This window comes from Sceloporus undulatus, chromosome 2, assembly GCF_019175285.1.
Source record: "Sceloporus undulatus isolate JIND9_A2432 ecotype Alabama chromosome 2, SceUnd_v1.1, whole genome shotgun sequence".
Taxonomy (NCBI): domain Eukaryota; kingdom Metazoa; phylum Chordata; class Lepidosauria; order Squamata; family Phrynosomatidae; genus Sceloporus; species Sceloporus undulatus.
The window spans coordinates 309,300,462-309,320,345 of NC_056523.1; the positions used below are offsets into that span (position 1 = coordinate 309,300,462).

Below are 19,884 nucleotides of genomic sequence, written 5' to 3' on the forward strand. Positions count from 1 at the left end.
CACTCTCAAAAGGGCATGTGACTAGTTTCATCAAAAAAAGAAGAAGGAATTCAGCCTCTTCTCCCAAATGAACAATGCAGTGTGGATCTATTACTGATGGATAGACTTTGTGGCTATTTGTTCAGCAAATGCATTCCCTAAATTCACAAACTAACTTAGTTGGCTCATTCTTAAATGTCAAGTGTCGAGAATGCTCCTAAATGGCTATTTATAATTAAAAAATAGTATCATTTAATAAAATGACCATCACTATATTGGGCCCAAGACAGGATTTGATAACCACTGGCATTATTTCAGCTGTAAATATTATGGTCTTGTTCGATGCCTTCAAGTTGTTTCAGACTTCCAGCAACCCTAAGGCGAATCTATTATGGGGGCTTTCTTGCCATGATTTATTTGTGGCTAGAACTGTGCAAATAAAGCTATAGGTAAATTTACAAAAGAGTGACTGTTCAGCAATATTTTCATGGGCTCAAAAGCAGCCCCCGCCAATGATGTATCCATTTGCTGACTAGATTTTGCTTTTCACATTTCTGACAAAACTGAAGGGTCAGCAGTGAAAACTACCAAAAAGTGTTGGTTGACGTGGTGGAGCACACTGCAAGGAGAGATTTTTTTCCAGAGCAGAGAAAAAGGCAACAGTTGAGGCTAAAGCAGATGCTTTTAGAAGATAGTATAGAGTGTTGCACCCAAGATGTTGAGTAGTACCATATTGTTTGTTGAAAAGAACTTTCATGTAGCAGAAAAGATGTGTAATTAATTCTTGAGGATTTTCAAAACATATGTCCTTATGTTTCCAATGGATGGTATAGAAGCCTTTCTGCTGCAGTTATCAGGTGGAATCAACTCCCCCTGAAAGGCCTCTAAAGGTTCAGATGATGTCTTAGATTTGCTTTATGGGAGAAAGAGAACACATTATTTCCCAAAATGGGGAATTTGCTACAGATCTGAGGCCTAGATGTTACATTTGTACATACTGGAATGTACAGCCATTTCTTTCAACACAGATATCTCCCTAAGCATGATAAAAAGGTTTTTGCTAGTTTACATTATGGTGCAAAAAACTGTAAAAGTGACAAGAGAGAAAAATACTTGTGCTCAAGAAGGGAATAATTGTTAGATGCACAAAAATTTTCTCTACTGAATTGTACAAAAGCATATGAACTAAATGCAGTTTCTTGCTATTTTTTATGCTCGGTTTCTATCTTTTATCCTTCCCAGATGGAGAACAGGTGCCAGACTTTCAAAGCCTAAGGAAAATTGAGCAATTCTGGCAACATGTAACAATGTGCTTCATATGCTCTCCTGTTGTCACTGCAACAACTCTAAAATATATGTCTACATATTGGTGCCTACTGAAGTAGTACTTCATTCTGGGAAAGTAAAGGTTGTAATGGTCCCGGCACTACTGGCCCATGTCTGGTACTCCTGAAGACTATAAAGAAGAGAATCATAAGTCTTCAGCTGTGTCTGTCAGCATGTCTACTACAGCAGCTCTCTAACTAATGTAGAACTGGTGTTTCTCTACCTCTGGATTTTTTAACTGCTGCTGCGGACTTTATAACACGTGTGTTAGAAAAGTTTGAAAGGGACCCCATGGTCCTTTTCAATCCAAACCCTTCAGTCCAAATCTTGTCCAAATCCATGTCAGGGATCTGTTAATTATTCCTAAAATGTGGCCATTCAACCTGTTTAAACGCCATCAACAAAGGAAAGTTCACCACTTTCTGAAGCAGCCTGTTCCTTTGTGTAAGAAGTCTTGGTGTCTCAGGAAGGTCTCTGGAATTTCTTGTTGGTTCTTCATTCGTTGGAAGTCCTACCATCTGGAGCAACAAACAACTTCACTCCATCTTCCACGTGGCAGCCCTTTAGGCCCTATCATTTTAATTCCGTGTTTTCCAAACTAAACTATTTGGCTTTCAGAGCCTTTATTGTCTTGGTTGCCCTCCTTTGGACAGCTTCTTGGTATTATTTCAAGACTAGTTACCAGAACCACATAACAGTATTCCAGGTAAGATCTGTCCAAAGTAGTAGTACTGCTACTTCCATTGATCTAGATACTATAACTCTGTTGACGCAGGCCAGAACTGCATTTTCTCCCTTTTTGCCTTTTTTGCTGCCACATGATGCTGTTGATGCATGCTTAGTTTGTGGTTTACTAAGTCTCTACATGTTTTTCACACGTACTTTGGTCATAGGTTGAGATCCTTTTCATTCCATTTCAGTTCCTGGTGATTATCGGTACTTTTTTTATATAGTCAATCTTTCTGAAGAGAGTAGGAGTTAAACGAATTACCATCCAATCCACTTTTGCACCTGAAGTATATTGATAGAAATACCTTCTCACCACAAAGCAGTATATGTATCCTCTGAAGCATATAAGAAGATAGCCTGGCACTCTCAAGGTTAACAGAAGGAACATGCCTTTCTTCCAAGTCCCACTACTTCTATGTGAATTGAAGGATCCTCCAGGCCATGCAACTAGTATTGCATGATTTCACCATTAGAAGGCAACCTGCCATTTCTTTTCATTGAATCCTAAAAAGGAAGTAGTGAAAGTAGCACTCTGACTGCGCTCACAGATGTATTCCAACCCAAGACATCAGACTAGTAATCTGGATAACATTTTCATTGTTACTAATCTGTTGCTACCTAAGTAGCCTGACATTATTCCCACAATGGCAATGAGTATATTTTCTGAAGTTTTATCTGGGAGTTTTTGAAATACTAGTGGCACACCACATGGGGCTAACCATCCGTGGATTGGAGCTCCCGTGCATCGCCCCGCCACGTATTACTGAATGGCAGCGCACTGTGGCAAGTCACTAGGCTGAGTCAATTTCCTCAACAGCCAATACTGGTTGTAAAAGGGGCTGCTGCGGGAGGAGCGACTATAAAAAGGGAGGAGAAGGTCAGGGTCAAGAAAGAGCATGTAGAGTCAGTTCAGAGCTGTTCCCTTCAGAGAGTTGCCAGTGTACCTTAGCAGAATTCAGAATTAAAGGGGAAGAGGTTTAAAAGTATAAGAGAATAGGCTTAAAGGAAGCAAGAAACAGTTTACTCTTGAAAGAGTTCAGTGAGGGAACTGAATAGGACATAACATGCAACTATTCAAGTACTGTAAGCACATGATCTGTGAAACAATTTTGAAGAAGATATCATCTTAACACATGCTTGTGAATAAAGTTAATGTTTATTTGTTACCAGACGAGCAGTAGCCTGAGTGAACTTATAACAGTAACTTCACAGACAATACGCTACCAAAGATAAAACACGGACAGGAGGAGGACACTGGGGACCCCAACCCTAGTTCATTTAAAGGAAAATGTATTAAGGGTGAAGGTGGGGCAAGTGTAAAGGGCCAAGGGTTCTTCGGACGTTTATGAGATAAAAGGATAGCTTTGAAGCATTGGCGGGAAGACTGCCTTGGTCACACACACACACACACCAATATGGATGCATGCATTTCACCAACCGTTGACTAATGCAGATTTGTCTGCAAGGGGAGGGTGTGTTTGAACCGAACCCCCATGGATGGGAAGTGTCCACTGTATTTGCCAAACCTCTTGGATGATTATAGGGCGACAAATTAATTCCTGTAATGCCCACACATGTGACTGCCATATACCTGGCCATGGAAAACTTGGGGGCAAGGTGAAGGAATCCAAAGAGACTTGAAATATTAACCGTTAAAAGGGAAAGAGAAACCACCTAAATTATGGTAGTTAATAGAGACAGAGACAAGGAAAGGCACTCAAAGACAAGACAGAAACCAGCAGTAAATGTACAATGGTCAACTTCAAGCAGCTGACAAAATGGTGAGAACTTTCTGCACAAAGAGTCTGCATTTTAATATTCTTTTAGCTGATTTTGTGATGGGATATTAAGTATTAAACAACGGTCAGTCAAGCACCATAATCATAATGAATTGATTTCTGTATGCTAAGATGGGATAAGACATGATCTGATATGGAGTTTATGACAGCACAGACTTTCAAGCAATAATATACTGCCTAGAAGTACAACTCCCAAGCATTCAACAAACCACCTCATCACAATAATCAACCAATAAGATACGAAGGTATGCTTAACATAATACTGTGATGAGACAGCAAAACCCTGATCTGTGATCACTTTTGCATGGATGTGGCTTCAATCTGAATTGCTTAAACTGTTGCTCCCATTGAGTCTTCAAGCACAGGCAGGCCCATATCAGGCTGTATTGAGTCAACCTGGACAAAATGCCCAACTTCATTATATGTGTCATAGAAGTAGGTAGACTGATATCTTTTGCGACATTTGAAAGAAAGGAGTCAATAATTTAATGCCAAAAGCTGACTAAACCACCAAGTATGGTTTCTGTAAATTCAACAGTGTCTCATTTCAATACTGTGTGTCCTGGGCCAATCATTAGAAAAAACAATTAACAGCAATTAAATATCAATATAAATAGTATGTGTTAAAGTAAATAGGGTGTAGTATTGTGTATTCTACTTCTCTTTCTCAGTAGACTACAAAATAATATAACCATTTTGTAAATGCCTAGGACATCATAAAGCACAGGTTAAAGACACAAAATATTGACCATGTAATGTTTCTCCAACTTTAAAAACTGATTTTGGTCCCAGAAGTATTTGCAATACAACACTTATTATGACGAAGCGGGAAAGAAAAATATTCCATAGAAAATTATTAAATAGATTCTGATAAATTAGTCATGTCAGTTTAATTCTTGATTTCTGTACAAGAAAACGAATTTGAATAGTGTGCTACTACCCCTCACAGATCAAGTTTTAACACGCTAGTTCTATAAATTAATGTAATAAAACCCCAACCCCTCACCATATATTTTTATAGAAAATGTATGCATCCAAAATCTTTGATGAAAATCCATCTTTAACTCAATGTGAAAACACAAACTTTTTAAAAAATAGTTATCTGTCAATTACGTTGGTGCTACTAATTTCTTCTCATGTCACAACACAAAAATTAACTTCTTTATGTCCTTATCCAGAATGTATCATAGCTCATGAAAAGCTGGTGACAACATACATTGAAGCAACCACTCCAGAGACTCTGTAAAATAGCATCTTCAGTGTATAAAAGGTGGAAACAGTTTTCAAGTAATTAAAAAACCTGTCTACCGTACAACCAAGCGTCCCCACTCAACTTGTAAAAAACCATTTAAGAAAAACTTGTTAGTGCAACTATAAGTTACAAACTCCATATTCACTCTTGACATTTTCATCCTCTGACTGCAAAATCAGGGTTGTTGCCAGAATTTTTCTAGTTTTCAGACTTGAAAACCATATTCAACAACAGGGTCCAGGTACACAGATCGCCTCTTGATCACAGCAATTGTTCCTGCAATGTTCTCTGATGTACTCTTCCCCATCAGTGAGTATGTGGGGCCGGTTACTCAAAATGGAGGGGTGGTTGTTTTTCCCTAAGATTTCAACATTGCCACATCGACAACATTAGAAAGAAATTGAAGCATACAAGGCATAAACTATAGTTTCTTTTTATATCAAAATGTACTCTTGAAAATGTGTTTGGCACAGTGCTAAATCATATATAGTTAATACTAAATATTGCAGGATACAATAAAACCCTGGAGTTAAGTTGTGTTTACACCCTCTTAAGGGATAAAAATAAAAGATACCAATTATTTAGAAGTCAGCCTATACAAACTGTATAAACAATATTTATGTTTTGCTTTGAAAACCACCAATATAGTAAATTTTACATAATAGACTGCAAAATAATATAAATGGATTTTAAACAGATCTTTACAATAAGAAATTCAAATGGAAACAGACAAGTAACAAAGAGAAGTAAAAAAATTTATTGCAGTATTTGCTCCACCAGATTTGCTGGGGATCCCTTTTCTCGTATTATTTCAGGGTGACCTAATACATCAAAATCTACATTTACAAAAACTCCTCCTGCAGATAGGTCATAGATACTGCATGCTTTTTCCCCCAACAGAATAAATTATATATCCAGGAGATTCTGCCATTTTACAGCCTGGAAAAACAATGCTTCCCTGGAAACTGGGCTAAGCTAAAGAAAGCCATCCGCTGCTAGGTTAAACTCCAAGAACACTTTATTAAGAACATTAACAGACTAATTTCCAACATTCACTTGTTTATTTTTTTAAAACAGAAAAAGTTTTTTTTCAAGATATAAACATTTTTTGTTAAACTATTATACAGTGGGAGTAAAAATGAACTGAGAAGTTTCTGCTGCACAACAGCGAAGGAAGCTCCCACAAAAATGTTTACCAAACATTTCCTTCTGTTTCCTGCATCCCAGCTGTCATTCTTACTCTTCATTAAATTGATTTTTTTTTTGCCAGAAAGTTGGTATTTCAAGTTTTTGTTTTTTTGTTTTTGTTATTTCACTTCGTGTAAAATTTGGCTGCATGTACAAATGCATTAGCTGGAAGTTCCATCCTTGGCGGCATACAGCGATCGTAAAGTCTGAACCACTTTATTAGTCAGCTTATTAGCACTCGTTAGAGCAATTTTTTTGTAAATAATGTCTGACTCTTTAATAGTGTCTACCCAAGGCACCAGTTTGCGGCCATCACGGCGCTTAGCCTCAGTCCAGGAGCCACTGTAGGAGCCTGCCATCCACTGAACACTGAAGCCATTGCTGGTTTTCTGTACTACTCTTGCAATTTGTGGTCGATCTTTGTACTTTGGACAGCAAATAGCGATGACATCCATGACATCAACACTTTCATTCATCTGTGCTGCCAACTCCGTAGAGTCTGAATTTCGTTTTGACCTTCTCAATGACTAAAACATTGGGAGGGGAAAAAAGACCAAGTGTTACACAAAAGAACTTGAGTGAAATTATTGCTTTTATTGCTTTTAATCCCTTGACGCCGGGAGTTGGGATTCCCCGGCACACATTCCACTGCCGGCAATGAGACGCACCGCGACCGCCAGCGCCAAGGGGTTAACATATCCTTGCAAAATCACATATTTAATTTTGTACCCGTGTCTTTTAACTCTTATTGATATATAAAATTATATGTACAAATGAATCATAAAGCTACATAAAAACGTGGCAACAATAAAAAGGATACACACAGTACATTCCAAAGGAAAATTAATTTTTTATGCTAGATAAAATCTCTTCTATGTTTTTATTGTTTTTTTGTTAAAACTTTCTACAAAATGTTGTATAAACGGTTAAGAATTTCTATCTACAAAATGTTTTTTCATGTGGATTACATTACTCAGTGTACAGTTTATTATAGACTGACATTTATAAGCACATAAAAATCATTTTACGTAATACGCTGCGAAATACGTTGACTCCTCCTCCGCCTCACCCCTGAAGTGCCTCCTCCTCTATCCTCCCCATCACTCTCATCATCCTCTGTCTCAGCTGCATTGTTTTTAGGGCTGCCTCCTCCAAGCAGCGAGGTAATTGCTTTGTTGCGAGCATTTGTGCTTGCTGACACTTCCCCGTCTTCTTCCTCTTCATCAGGATCCAAATGTTCCATAAGAAGTTTGAACTGAAAAGGGATGTTGGAGATCAGATTAGAAAGCATCTTAAAAGGTGCTATGAAACGACAGCAAAAAGGAAAAAAAAGGGGAGAAAAATGGCATGAATTTTTTATGGCTTACTATTAAAAGAGAAGCTAATGGTACCTACAAATGGTCCATTTTTCCATTAATTTAAGCAATTCTTTAAGCAATCATAGCCCCCAACAGGTTAAGCAGTTCTTTTCACTTAATTTGATGAAATATCTGTAGTTCTTTCTTTCCCTCACACTGCCAGATTAATCAAAATTGTTAACACGATAAAAAATATGATGAAAATATTATACAGTAGACCCTCTCATATATATCTGAAAACTGAAGTCTTTAAATCTTCTCTTACAGTGGTGCCTCGGGTTATGAAATTAATTCGTAACGCGGCCGCTTTCGTAACCCGAAAAGCCTTCGTAAGCCGAATTGCCATAGGCGCTAATGGGGAAAAGCCGCGATTCCGTGCGAAAAAGCCGAAAAAAGCACCAAAAGTTTTTTCGTAACCCGAAAAAACATTCGTAACCCGAAACAATAATTCCCTATGGGATTTTTTCGTATCCCGAAAATTTCGTAACCTGGGTATTTCGTATCCCGAGGTACCACTGTATTAAGCACAGCCCCCAGTAGGTTAATGCTGATATTTACTAGCTTGTGACAAGTCTTTCTTCTTCTTCTTCTTCTTCTTCTTCAGAGAAATGAAGAATTCTCTAGAAGAACAGATGATAAGTTTGAGGTCAAGTATTTCCCTAGTTTTTTGTGGGTTTTTCGGGCTGTGTGGCCATGTTCTAGAAAAGTTTCTTCCTGATGTTTCACCAGCATCTGTGGCTGGCATCTTCTACTTCTTTGCAGTTCTTCATAGCCTGAGGTTGCTGCTCTATTCCCCATTCTCAGGGAAAACCCCCAATTATACGGTGATTCATGTTCACCTTAAATTAGGGTTGGGAATATACAACCTGCACAGGTAGCTACACAGTAATTTCCAGTAATTCTAGGTAGCATAGTTAATAGTGAGAAATGCTGAAAGCTGTTGATCAACAACATTTAGATAGCCGCATGCTTGGCACCCTTGTTCTAAATGCAATTCCAATAAAACTTAAAAATAAAAGTTCAAAATCTCTTACAATGAAACTTGATGAAAAGTATCTGCAACATCCCATTACTTACATCTAAGTACTGTTTGACTATATTCCTCTTCACTTCTTCTGTGAGCTTGGAATGAGCCATATCGCTTCGAAGGAAGTCTAGCGTCTGTTTTGGATGGAAGTGAATTCCTGTCTTCCTGTTTATCGCTTTATCATATACTTTTGCTGATTCAGAGGGAGAATATTTCTGAATTTTACTGTAATGGGAAAACAAAGCAAATACTAGGAGTTAGGAAATTATTCTTGTACTTCTTGAAAGCAGCGACTCTAATCAAAGTTACTCCAAATCTCTTCTTACAACTAAAACTTCACATCATCCTGAAAATAGAATTTTAACTTTATTTAGTCACTAGATTTTTGGTACATGCATCCATTTTGGATAAATGTAATTTAAATTCTAGAAACTTCAATACCTAAAAAATCTTAGCAATGTGAATACAGTAGGATATTAGATGAAGGCCTGTTACAGACTGCCAAAATAAAGCTGCTTCGGGTATCTTTGGAGGTATGCTGTTTAAATGATGCATGGGTCCTAAGAGTCCAGAGGTCGCGCCAAAACCACACTCCATTCCTAAGCACTGGAGTGCAGCTTTGGTGCAGCTTCCGGATTCTTAGGATGCATGCATGATTTAAATAGCATACCTCCAAAGAGACCCGAAGCAGCTTTATTTTGGCAGTCTGTAACAGGCCGAAGAAAGCAAAATTAATACCTATCCTTACCTATCAGAGAATCCACAGAGGTTCTTCAAATGCTGTTTTAACATCAAGAGCAACAATATACCCTGGGAGACATTTGCAAATTCAATCAGAGGAGCTGAACTGTCTGGCAAACATTTCATGACAGCATTTACATCATTCTCTTCATCAGTGTCTGAATCAGAATTTGTTCGTTTTCGTAACTTGCGGGGTTTGTGAGTTTCTTCTTCACTTTCACTGTCACTCTCGCTATTACTTTCACTCTCGCTCTCTTCATCAGATGAAGGCTTCCTTTCCTTTTTATATTTCACCATAGACTGAAAGAAGATGACACAGTGCTTTAGAAGAACAGCATGCAAAGACCATTCTGACACTAAGAAGCGTGAAATACCAATTCCTTGATTAACATTTCAGGAAAGCAGACTCGCTGAATGACCAAAAACCCACATCCATCCGAGTTATTTAATGTTTATTATTTATGATTATTTTGAACTACTTATTGTGGTAGCAATTCTGTTCAGTGCATACAATTACTTTATCTCACATGGTAAATTTTAAAAGGAGGGAAATGTTTGCATACACCCTTACAATGCTTTGAACATCATATAAATGGCTGTATTTTAATTTTTGTACCCTCTGAGAGAAGAAAGAAGGTCTATAATGGAGCCTTTGAAAAACAACCACAGAGACCTTTTCACAATCTCCCACCAGCACAGGAGCAGCTTTTGCATGACAGGGACCTCCATTCAAAGGGTGCATGGTCATGTAGACAGGACAAATCCCTGAGCCGGTTTCCCCATTAAACAATAGTTTGAACAATAAAAAAGCTAGAAATTATTGTTTTTAGAATGTTTATGGTGGGAACATAATTTGTGGGAATAGATTTTAAAATAGCAGCTCACTGGGCAAGGCTCTTTCATAGAGTCTGACTGAGAAAAAAAGAAAGATACCCAGATACATGTTAGTGCTATGCAGTTTAGACTGCACAATGAAGAACTACATTACCTAAAAGTCAACTCCACGCACAGCTTTCTCTACATTCTTTGCACATATAAGGCTAATTTTATTGCACAACATTTTAAAGAATGAGTGGCCAGTTTGACAAACATGAGCAGAAGCAGAATTTGTAGCATTTTTGTTAAAAAGCAAAAAAAACCCCAATGGAATTGGTCATATAGGCACATGCTCTTTCAGTCCAGGCTATTTTAGCTAGAGGTACAATCCTCTTGAGATGCAGTGGGCTGTGCATGTATGATTTTATCTGTAGCATAGCACGCTTGCATACTTTGAACATCACTAGTAGCACACTTTCCTCAAAGGTGAACCACTAATGTCTTTATTTAAAACATTTTTATGCCAGCTTCTGAATGCCTTCCAAAGGTGGCCCACAAAATAAATATCTGAAACAAATGAACAAAAAAATCATGCAGGATGACTTGAAGATGTAATATTGGCCATGAAAGGGTTATATGGAAGAGGCAACCGATAAATCGCAAGATGAATATTAAAATACAATTTCACTTACCTCCTTAAAAGACTGCAAAAGATTACTACCAGAAACCGATAGCGTAATGTCTATATGGTGCATTATAAAAAGTGGCTCTTCCTGGGTTTGGTAAGGAAAACAGGCTAGATTGTCTGCTATGTACAAAAGCATATTCACCTCTGTTTTCTGTAAAAGTAAAGAAAAAAGTATATAAGCATAAACACTAATTTATACTGTTCTGCTCACAAACTAAATCCCAAGTTGTTCTATGTTTCAGTATATATGTTTGCAGAAAGTTTGCAGTAGACTCACAGCTGTGTCATCAAAGAGGTTGAGCAAGGAAATGAGAAAGGCTCGTCGGTGTTGCCGGTTTCCCCGGATCATGGAGTAAAGATGTGAGCACAAAGCACTGCTGGATTCATCATGCCTAAAGCCCCTTACGGGATCTTTGCGGCAGGTGTTGATGGCCTGCTGTACCTGGTATGACATCTTCATGCCAGCCACTGCTTTCATCTGAAATTAAAATCATTAATTATATCTTTAGTTTGTATAATATACAGTGCGTATGCAGAAGCCACTTGGGGGAGGGAAACAATGGCGCGTGCGCGCCACTCCACCACATGCATGCGCCCCATTATTTCCTATGGGGTTTGAGCATAGGTGGATTTTCCCTTACGCGGGGGGATCTGGAACAGATCCCCCGCATAAGGAGAGAGCCCACTGTAATAGGGGAAAAGCTGCCCAAACAATAATATTAGAGCCGAATCATCAGTTTGTTTCCCTTTCCCCCAACTGATTCTTGGTTAACAATTTTCAAAACACTACAACTCATTTCACAGCATACATTATGCTCACTCATATTTATCTTTCTGTATTTCTAGATTTGTCTTAACATGCTCGCCACCTTAAAGGGCTCTTTCTCTCTGCAGTATCACTGGTGTGCAGCAACTTTTTAGCATCTATCACTTTTCTCTAACACGGAAACCCCCTCTGTACTCTTACTTCTCGAGTTGTCCTCCTCTTTCCTTCAGTATTCTTTTGCTTTGTTTCTCTTCTAGCTTCCAGAAACCCCCCTCTGATCCTCTACACTGAGCGTAATGATAACAGCTCACAAGACTCTCCCAGAAATTTATATGATGACAGAATCCTGGGTGACTGCTGTGATGTCATGTACTTTGATAGAAAACCCAGTTTTATGTATTAATGTAATATGGTTTTATATGTAATGAATAACAGAGGTATAATCAAATACGGAGGTGTGGAAAAGAGTGAGCAAATGCTGAGAGGGAGAGGTGGGAATGTTTGAAGGGATATGAATAAGGCTGGTGGTTGACAGTCTGGCAGCTGAGTTGGGAGATGGGGTCTGGTGTATCTTGAGGACATCTAGTAGGTCCCCACAGTGGTGGCCACAGCAATGGAACAGGAGGAGGTTCTTACACTGGTGGCAGAGGTAGGGATAATGAAAAGCCTACACTCTTGGTGGTAGCAATGGGATTGTGGAAGTCTTCCCATATGGGGGCAGTGGTGATTTAGGCAGAACCTTATATCTGGTGGAAGAAAGGGGGGGAATAAGGAGCAGGAGCCTAACAGCTGCCTGGACAATTAAGCCACAAACTCTTGACTCCAGGAAGGAAGAGCACAAATTCTGATACAGGAAAACAGGCTTCTTCTACACCGTTTGTATGGCAAGCTTTTAGGACAAACCTGAAAGATGGCAGAAGGACCTGAACAATTCCGGGGGGGGGGGGGGGCACAGTTGGCCCACTAGTATTATGTCAAGTAGGACTAGCTTAAATTCATTCTGCTTTCTTCAGCCATGTTATTGTTATTGTTAAGTCTTCTATTTAGAGAAAAACATGTATCACAGTTCCATTTTCAGACTTTCATAATAAGGACTGTGTAACAAATTTCACATTTGTATATGTTGTAAAATTAGCCCATTTTGAACTGCACTGAAATCAGCAGACGGAAGATGTAATGTCACCTTTAGTTATATAAGTCTGCTTTTTCCGAGTGTGCTGTATTTGTGGGAGAAAATGCTCTGTCTAATTGTAAATGCTCTGTTTAATCGTACCAGCAAAAGATGAAATGTATTTTCTTCCTTATCTTACATACAGACCAATATTCATAATATATGATACCACTGACCCTATACATTTGTATACTTTTTAGATCATGATGATAATCATCCAGCCCACCAGTTGCTATTGGACTGCAATTCCCAAAAGTTCTCACCACTGAGCATGCTGGCAAGGACTGCTAGGATGTGCACTCCAACATCATCTGGAAGGGTGCACGAGGACTGACCATGTCAAAACACAAGTGTTATAAGATAAGCTAAAAATAAGTGAAAAGAACAGGTGTACATACATGAATAAATCCAGCATATTTTTTGTCTATCTCCACCAGCTGCTGATCTGCTTTGTTCCTCATAGAAGGCTCTGGATCTGTGCCCATAGCTATTAAGTATGGTACACACTGGAAGGGAAATAACAGGAATGTTTCTTGTTTAAAGTACAAATGCACATCTCTATTTTTCTTCATTTTCTTCACAGTTACTACTGCTAGCATTCTCTCTCTCTCTCTCCATATATATATATATATATATATATATATATATATATATATATATTCATTCATTCATTCATTCTGGAAGCTCCACACCTCTCAACACACACAAGAATTGCGTAGCAACAAGGGTAGTGCAAGAGCTCCCCATTTTGGTTGGGGACCAATTCAGTGATTGATAATGGCCTTCACAATACAATTTGGGCTTGATCCAATTCAGAATCTCTGGTCTCTTCGACTCCGATACTCCCCACTAAATTGAACTGGAAAACCATATAATCAATATAGATATACCTTGGTAAATGAGAGAGATGTATTCCTAGACATTACTTCTTTAACAAAATAATGGGTATCGGGCAGTAATAATATGGAAAAATTAGGGCTGGGTTCCTAGACAGCAGTACGATGCGTTTCAGCAATTTTTCAGAGAAAAGAAAATAGTCAGCCCTCCACTTTTGTGGATCTGATTATTCCCGAGTATGGCTGGGAAGGACATGTGCGTGCACTCTTCCTCCTTCCCAGGCTTTTCCCCTTGAGGAAATAAGCACAGGAAGGAGGGGGCAGCCTGGAAGAGTGCATGCATGCCCCTCTTGCCCTCTCCTGTGTTCTGGCCAGTCAAGGGAAGCTTCCCTCAGCCAGCCAAGGCCTCTTCCCCAAAGCTGGCTAAAGCATTGGGGGGGGGGGAGGCTTTGGTTGTCTGAGGGATGCTTTCCTTGGCCAGCCAAAGCACGGGGGAAGGTGGGAGGTGTGTGTGCACATGTGGGGGGAAGAGGAGCATGTGCACATTTCTCTTCCTGCCCTCACCCACATATTTTTCCACTTTTGCAGGGGTCCTGTGCCCCTAACCCCTGCAAATGTGTGTGTGTGTGTGGGGGGGGGAGGCAACTGTAGTCACAGGTGAAATGAAACAATCAGGTTTGATAAGCTTTGCATAACAAAACACAAACACTGCAAACGTTCTGTAGAATGCTTGAAAGCTACTTCCAAAATACATCCAGGAATGATTTTTTTCTTTCTTTCACCAGCCCCTGCCTTTCTAATAGTTTCCATTTGGGTGGCCGAATTTGCAGAACTATGCTTTTCAAAACAAGCTTGGGATAGGTAGTGAGGTAGACTATCTGCTTTCCCTGTTTCTCTTTGTTTTGTTTTTCATATAAATTCACTACAGGATTCTCAGGGCGGCTGCTATTTACCTTGCCTTATTTACCTTAATTTTACCCCCATTCTATATCTTAAGCAACCTAAGTTATCTGAACTACCCTACTATCAATTCCTAAATATATTAAATGTGCTACCTAGTGAAGGGAGAAAAAACACAACCAGCTGACAATGCAGGAGTAAAAAAACTGACCAAGAAAGGAGAGATGTCAATGGCCATAGCATGAAACAAAACGTTGGTTTCCTGCCTGGCCAGCCAGTGTGTGTGGAAGACACAGTGTTTCTGGTGGACTGCTCCTCCTTTCTAAGAATGAACAATCACGGTATGTACCAACAGCACAGCTCATCTACCTTGTCTGTGATAGATAGACACACATGTCCACAGTACAACTGGCTAAATTAAAATTACATTTTCTCCCAGCTAAATCTTTATTGCATTGTTTACGGCAAAATCTCTGCTTCTCCAGCTCTTCTTCCCAGTGCTAATGCTGGTAAATAATTCCAGCTAGTCAGAAGATGAGGAGATAAATGTGGCAGGGCTGAGTGTGCATAAAAAGATTTTGTAAAAAGGAGCTTGTTTCTCAGAGGCTTTGTTAACTGAGGTATGTCTATAACTTTTTTTTCACAGAACTGCATTAAACTTAACAGACCCTTTATAGGAAAAATGGAGCCTTTCAGAGGGGGAAAAACTCTGGAGATTTTGAGATGGGGAAAAAAAGCCAAGAGTAAAAGCCATACTCCCGGCATGATTGCACGAAGATTTTCAGACACGTTCACACTCATCCAGGACTTATCCAGTGAAGATCCGAGAATGTTCCAGCAACAAACCATTCATGGGGAGATCCTGTGAATGGTTTGTTGCTGGAGCATTCCTGGATCTTCTCCGGATAGGTCCTGGATGAGCACGACATGTCTGAAAATCTTCAGCGCAATTATGCCGGGAGTATGTCTTTTATTCCTGACTTTTTTTCCCATCTGAAAATCTCCTCTGTTAAATTGCAAGTTGATCCCGGAATTTTGTGCTACACATTTAATACGTTTAAACTTTACTAATGTGTGTAATGCCTTTTACTCTATGGCAGTGTCTGTGAAGTATGATTTCTGCTTGTGCAGTAAAACAGGAAGAAAAATTGTCTTGCTAACAGAGAACCAATACCACCTTCCCTCTCTTCCTAAGCCTTGTGCTAATGATATTTGTGTCCCAGTGTGGAAGAAAGAACTTTCAGTGCACACACAGCTCACTTTCTATCCTCCTTCCCTATCCTGCTTCCAGCATGCTCAAGAAACAGACCAGACTCTTCCAGAAATAACTGTAAAACATTGCTTTCAGGTACATGAAGGCAATTTACAAAACAGATTCTTGTTCACAGATTGGGTAGCTTGAGAACAAGAGAAAATATTTAACTAGCAGAAAGGATTACATACCAAGTCTAAATTATAAATGGGGATGAGGGATGTTTATTATGCACGTAGGAAAATCATCATTATTTAAAATGGAAAGGTAGAATATAAATTTAATAAATAAATAATAAAGTTGAAATTTTATGATAGAATAGTAGCTACCATATTGTGAGTTACTATAAAAATGTTAATATTGAAAACCAAATGCTTCTAAGATATAAAGCCTAGATGTAAGAAACTTTTTTAAAAATCTAATTGTGTCACACTGTGAAGTAAAAAGAAAAAAAAGAAAAAAGAATTGCAGCACACTTCTGCCTCTGTCATAGGAAGTAAGCCCTTTTGAGTTAAATGGAATTTACTCCCATCCAAATCTGTACAAGATTGCAACCTTATTCATGCAAAATACATACCTGAACTGGATGGATAAGACCCTGGTTTAATGTCAGTGCAATAACATTGAGAGCAAAGTGACGAACGCTGGACTGTGTATGAAAGAAAGCCTCAAGGACCTGTTTGAGATACAACTGCATGATGGAGCTGCTCATCCCTGAGGAAATATCACCCATTTCTTTCAGATCTTCCTGCTTTGCTACCTTTTTCCCTAAGGGAAACAAACCAAAAGATATTTTGTCACCATTTTTAACCACATTATATATACATACATGCTTCTACCCCTTCTTTTCCTGTATTATATTGAACACAGTGCAGAGTCAGATGAATCATAAAATCATAGTTGGAAGAGAGCACAAGGGCCATCCAGTCAAAGAATCCCTGACAGATGGCTATCCAGCCTCTGTTTAAAAACATCTAAGAAAGGAGAGTCCACTACACTCCGAGGGAGTTTGTTCCACTGTTGAACAGCCATTACTGTCAGGAAGTTCCTTCTAAAGTTGAGGTGGAATCTCAACATTAGAATGACCTAAAGAAGTCTATGAAATTACAAGTACATTATACAGTTCTGGATCATATCCCAGTCCAGATACTTTGCATGCTTTGTCTAGACCAGGAGGTAGCATTTTCCTATTACTACTGCAATCAGCATAATCTGCATGGTCACATCTTTCTGTCTTCTCATCAGCTGGGATAAATAATAGCACTCCTACAGAGACCAAAGAACACAGTTCAGACCCAGGTTTAGTACCAAGTGACAAAACTGGGCATGCAATATTTGATTTGTAACCCTGAGTTAGATGTCCCTAACATGAAACTTTATTATTTCGTCTAGAGGAGAAAAGCATTAGCTGTTTTAGAATGTAACATTTCTGTTGTGGTTTAATACATTTCAAGACAGAGACCAGGGTGGAGTGGTGGAGTCCCTACGTGCCTCTCTGTCCAATTCCTCAGTCAACTCATTCTTCTAAAACAAGGGTTTGTATTTGCAGAGGGAACAGGAGGCCTTCCTCTCCACCATAACCCACCCCCAGGATGCACGGCTATCTTTTTTGCAATTGCTTCAGTAGGTAAGGGCAAACTGACCCAAACAACCATATATTTGTGTTGTTGTTAGCTAATTTGTCATCCAAATATATGTAAAAGCTTTTGATCAGTGTGTCTTGAGGCTCAACATCTAGCCCACAATTACTTTTTTAAATGGGTGGTCTGGGGGCTCTCTGGGTCTCTTGACCAGCTTAAGGTGACATAGGACAGGGTTTTATATATGTGGCCAACATGCCACACTTACCCCACTACCAATTATAATTAGCCAATCTCCTACTCAATTCAGGTTTGACTGGGGAGAAAAAGTTTCCAACCTGTTGACTAAAAATGTCACATGCAGTTGAAAGAGGAACCAGAGCTCCTTAGAAATCCTGTTACTTCCCAGAGCAGACAAATCAGAGGCTTGAAAAGAAACATGTCAGGGGAAAAAGTTCTATCCCACCCCTTGTGCAGCTACATCAGTTTCCTACTTGGCAATTAAGATATTTATTCAAAAATATTCTTAATGCATATTCCATGTTCCCACACTGTTTGTGAGAATCCTTACAAATTTGTTACTCAAATGTATGTAAATCTTTCAGTCAGTATGTATTTCACATCTCTCCTATATACAATCAGCCCTCCATACCCACAGATTCTTCATCCACAGATTTAACCATCCATGGCTTGAAAGTTGCTGGGTTTAAAAAAAAAACACATTCCCAAAAGCAAACCTTGATTTTGTCACTTTACAAAACGGATATCCCCTGATGGGACTTCAGTATCCAAGATTTTGATATCCACGGGAGGTGGGGGGTGTCAGTGGTGGTGGTCCTGGAACCAAACCACAGCAGATACCAAGGGCCTACTGTACATACATTAGAGATGGACTTGAAAACTGTTCTGTGTATATTAAACATTAATCACTTCATTGGGTAATGCTAATCACTCACATTCTCTATCTGCCTGCTGCATACGTGTATCTTCTTCTTGGAGGTATGTTTGGAGGTTTTTTAACACCTGGATTTTTAAGTTTACAGAGCTGTTTTTATCAGAAAGAATGCTGTTATATAACGTTTTCACTTCCTGTTCAAACATCAGACCTGGATGTTGTATGAATGCAAACCCTGAAAAAAAATGAAGAAAGAAAATGAAAGAAATCTTATTACTGAAACAGTTTTAAAAAAGTATTAAGCTTTAAAAAATATGTTATTTTTTAAAAGGAACCCCTGATCCACATTCTTAGGCAACTTCAATGCAACCACCTTTTCAAAATATACAGTAGATATTCAAGTTATCCACTCTGTAACATTTTGCACTGCATCAGATCAAATTCAAAGTTCTGATTATGACCTGTAACGCCCAAATCATTTATTGCGACCATATTACCTGAAAAACCACCTCCTCCCACAAACCCTGAGATGATCCTCAGAGGCCTTCCATCTGGGCACCCCGCCATGTGAGCTGGCTGGTTGTAGAAGGACCTTTTGTTTGTAAAAAAAAGTTTTCGGATGTTCCTTTTGTGGTGGTTTACGAACACACATTTCTGTGTTTTCCATGCAATGTGGCAAACCTTTTTATTTTCCCAAGGTTTTAGAACTCAGTTTTTAAGTCTAAACTCTGGTTTTAATTTATTACTTTACATTGCTTAAGAATGATATGGATTCACGATCAGCTGCTACAAAAGAAGGGGTTCTGAAAGTTATTCATAAATGGTAGTTAACACCAGTCCCGTTTTCCAGGATTAAAAATGTTCCAGCATCCTGCTGGAGGGGCTGTGGAGCTACAGGATCATATCAACATATGTGGCTTGATTGCCCCAATGTGAAAAAGTTTTGGACTGTAGTTCTAAACCACATATCTTGCATTTCAGATCAAATTATTCATTTCTGTCTTGCACATTTATGGTTATCCGTTTATGTTACTTGAAACATAGAAATTTAATTGCTTTTTTCCTCACAGCAGAATGTCTAGAAATAGCTAAATGTTGGAAACAGGGCTGCCATAATGCATACCAACAATTTGGGACAAAATGTAGGACAAAATTTTGGGCCAAAATGTAGGACAAATGTAGGATGAAATTTAGGTCAAAATGTAGGACATTCAAGAAAATGGAGGACACAACCAACTAAAAGCCACAAACAATATTTTTTTTTAAAAAAAACATTAATATAAATTATATTATAGAGTTCTTGTTGCACCTCTGAGACTAAATGCATCTGAGGAAGCAGACTGTTTCAGTTTATAATTATAATAAATAATAATAAAAATAATATTCAAGGACATACAGATTTTGGAGCACTTCTGAGACTAAAAGTGGCAGGAAGCAGTGGTGGACAACGACCAGGGTTTGATCTCTTCCTTGGGCATAAAAAAAAACCCATGGGCTAAATCACACTCTCACAGCCTCAAGGGAAGGCAAACTCTCTCTGAATAAACCTTCCAAGAAACTCCTTTGGCAAGTCACTCTCTC

The 19,884-nt window shown here is 38.8% G+C and overlaps 1 protein-coding gene across 1 annotated transcript in view; it reads right to left on the reverse strand.

Moving 5' to 3' along the window:
• Positions 1-5,819: 5,819 nt before the first annotated feature.
• The window catches only part of NIPBL (NIPBL cohesin loading factor), a 236,193-nt gene continuing 222,128 nt past the window's right edge, over positions 5,820-19,884 (reverse strand). Inside the window, exons 39-47 of the mRNA XM_042451336.1 lie at positions 18,365-18,538; positions 16,406-16,596; positions 13,239-13,346; positions 11,181-11,381; positions 10,908-11,054; positions 9,407-9,699; positions 8,709-8,883; positions 7,343-7,528; positions 5,820-6,800 (exon numbers count right to left, since the gene is read on the reverse strand). Coding sequence (XP_042307270.1) covers positions 6,435-6,800; positions 7,343-7,528; positions 8,709-8,883; positions 9,407-9,699; positions 10,908-11,054; positions 11,181-11,381; positions 13,239-13,346; positions 16,406-16,596; positions 18,365-18,538 — 1,841 coding nt within the window. The 3' untranslated portion in view covers positions 5,820-6,434. The remainder of the gene's footprint in view (positions 6,801-7,342; positions 7,529-8,708; positions 8,884-9,406; positions 9,700-10,907; positions 11,055-11,180; positions 11,382-13,238; positions 13,347-16,405; positions 16,597-18,364; positions 18,539-19,884) is intronic.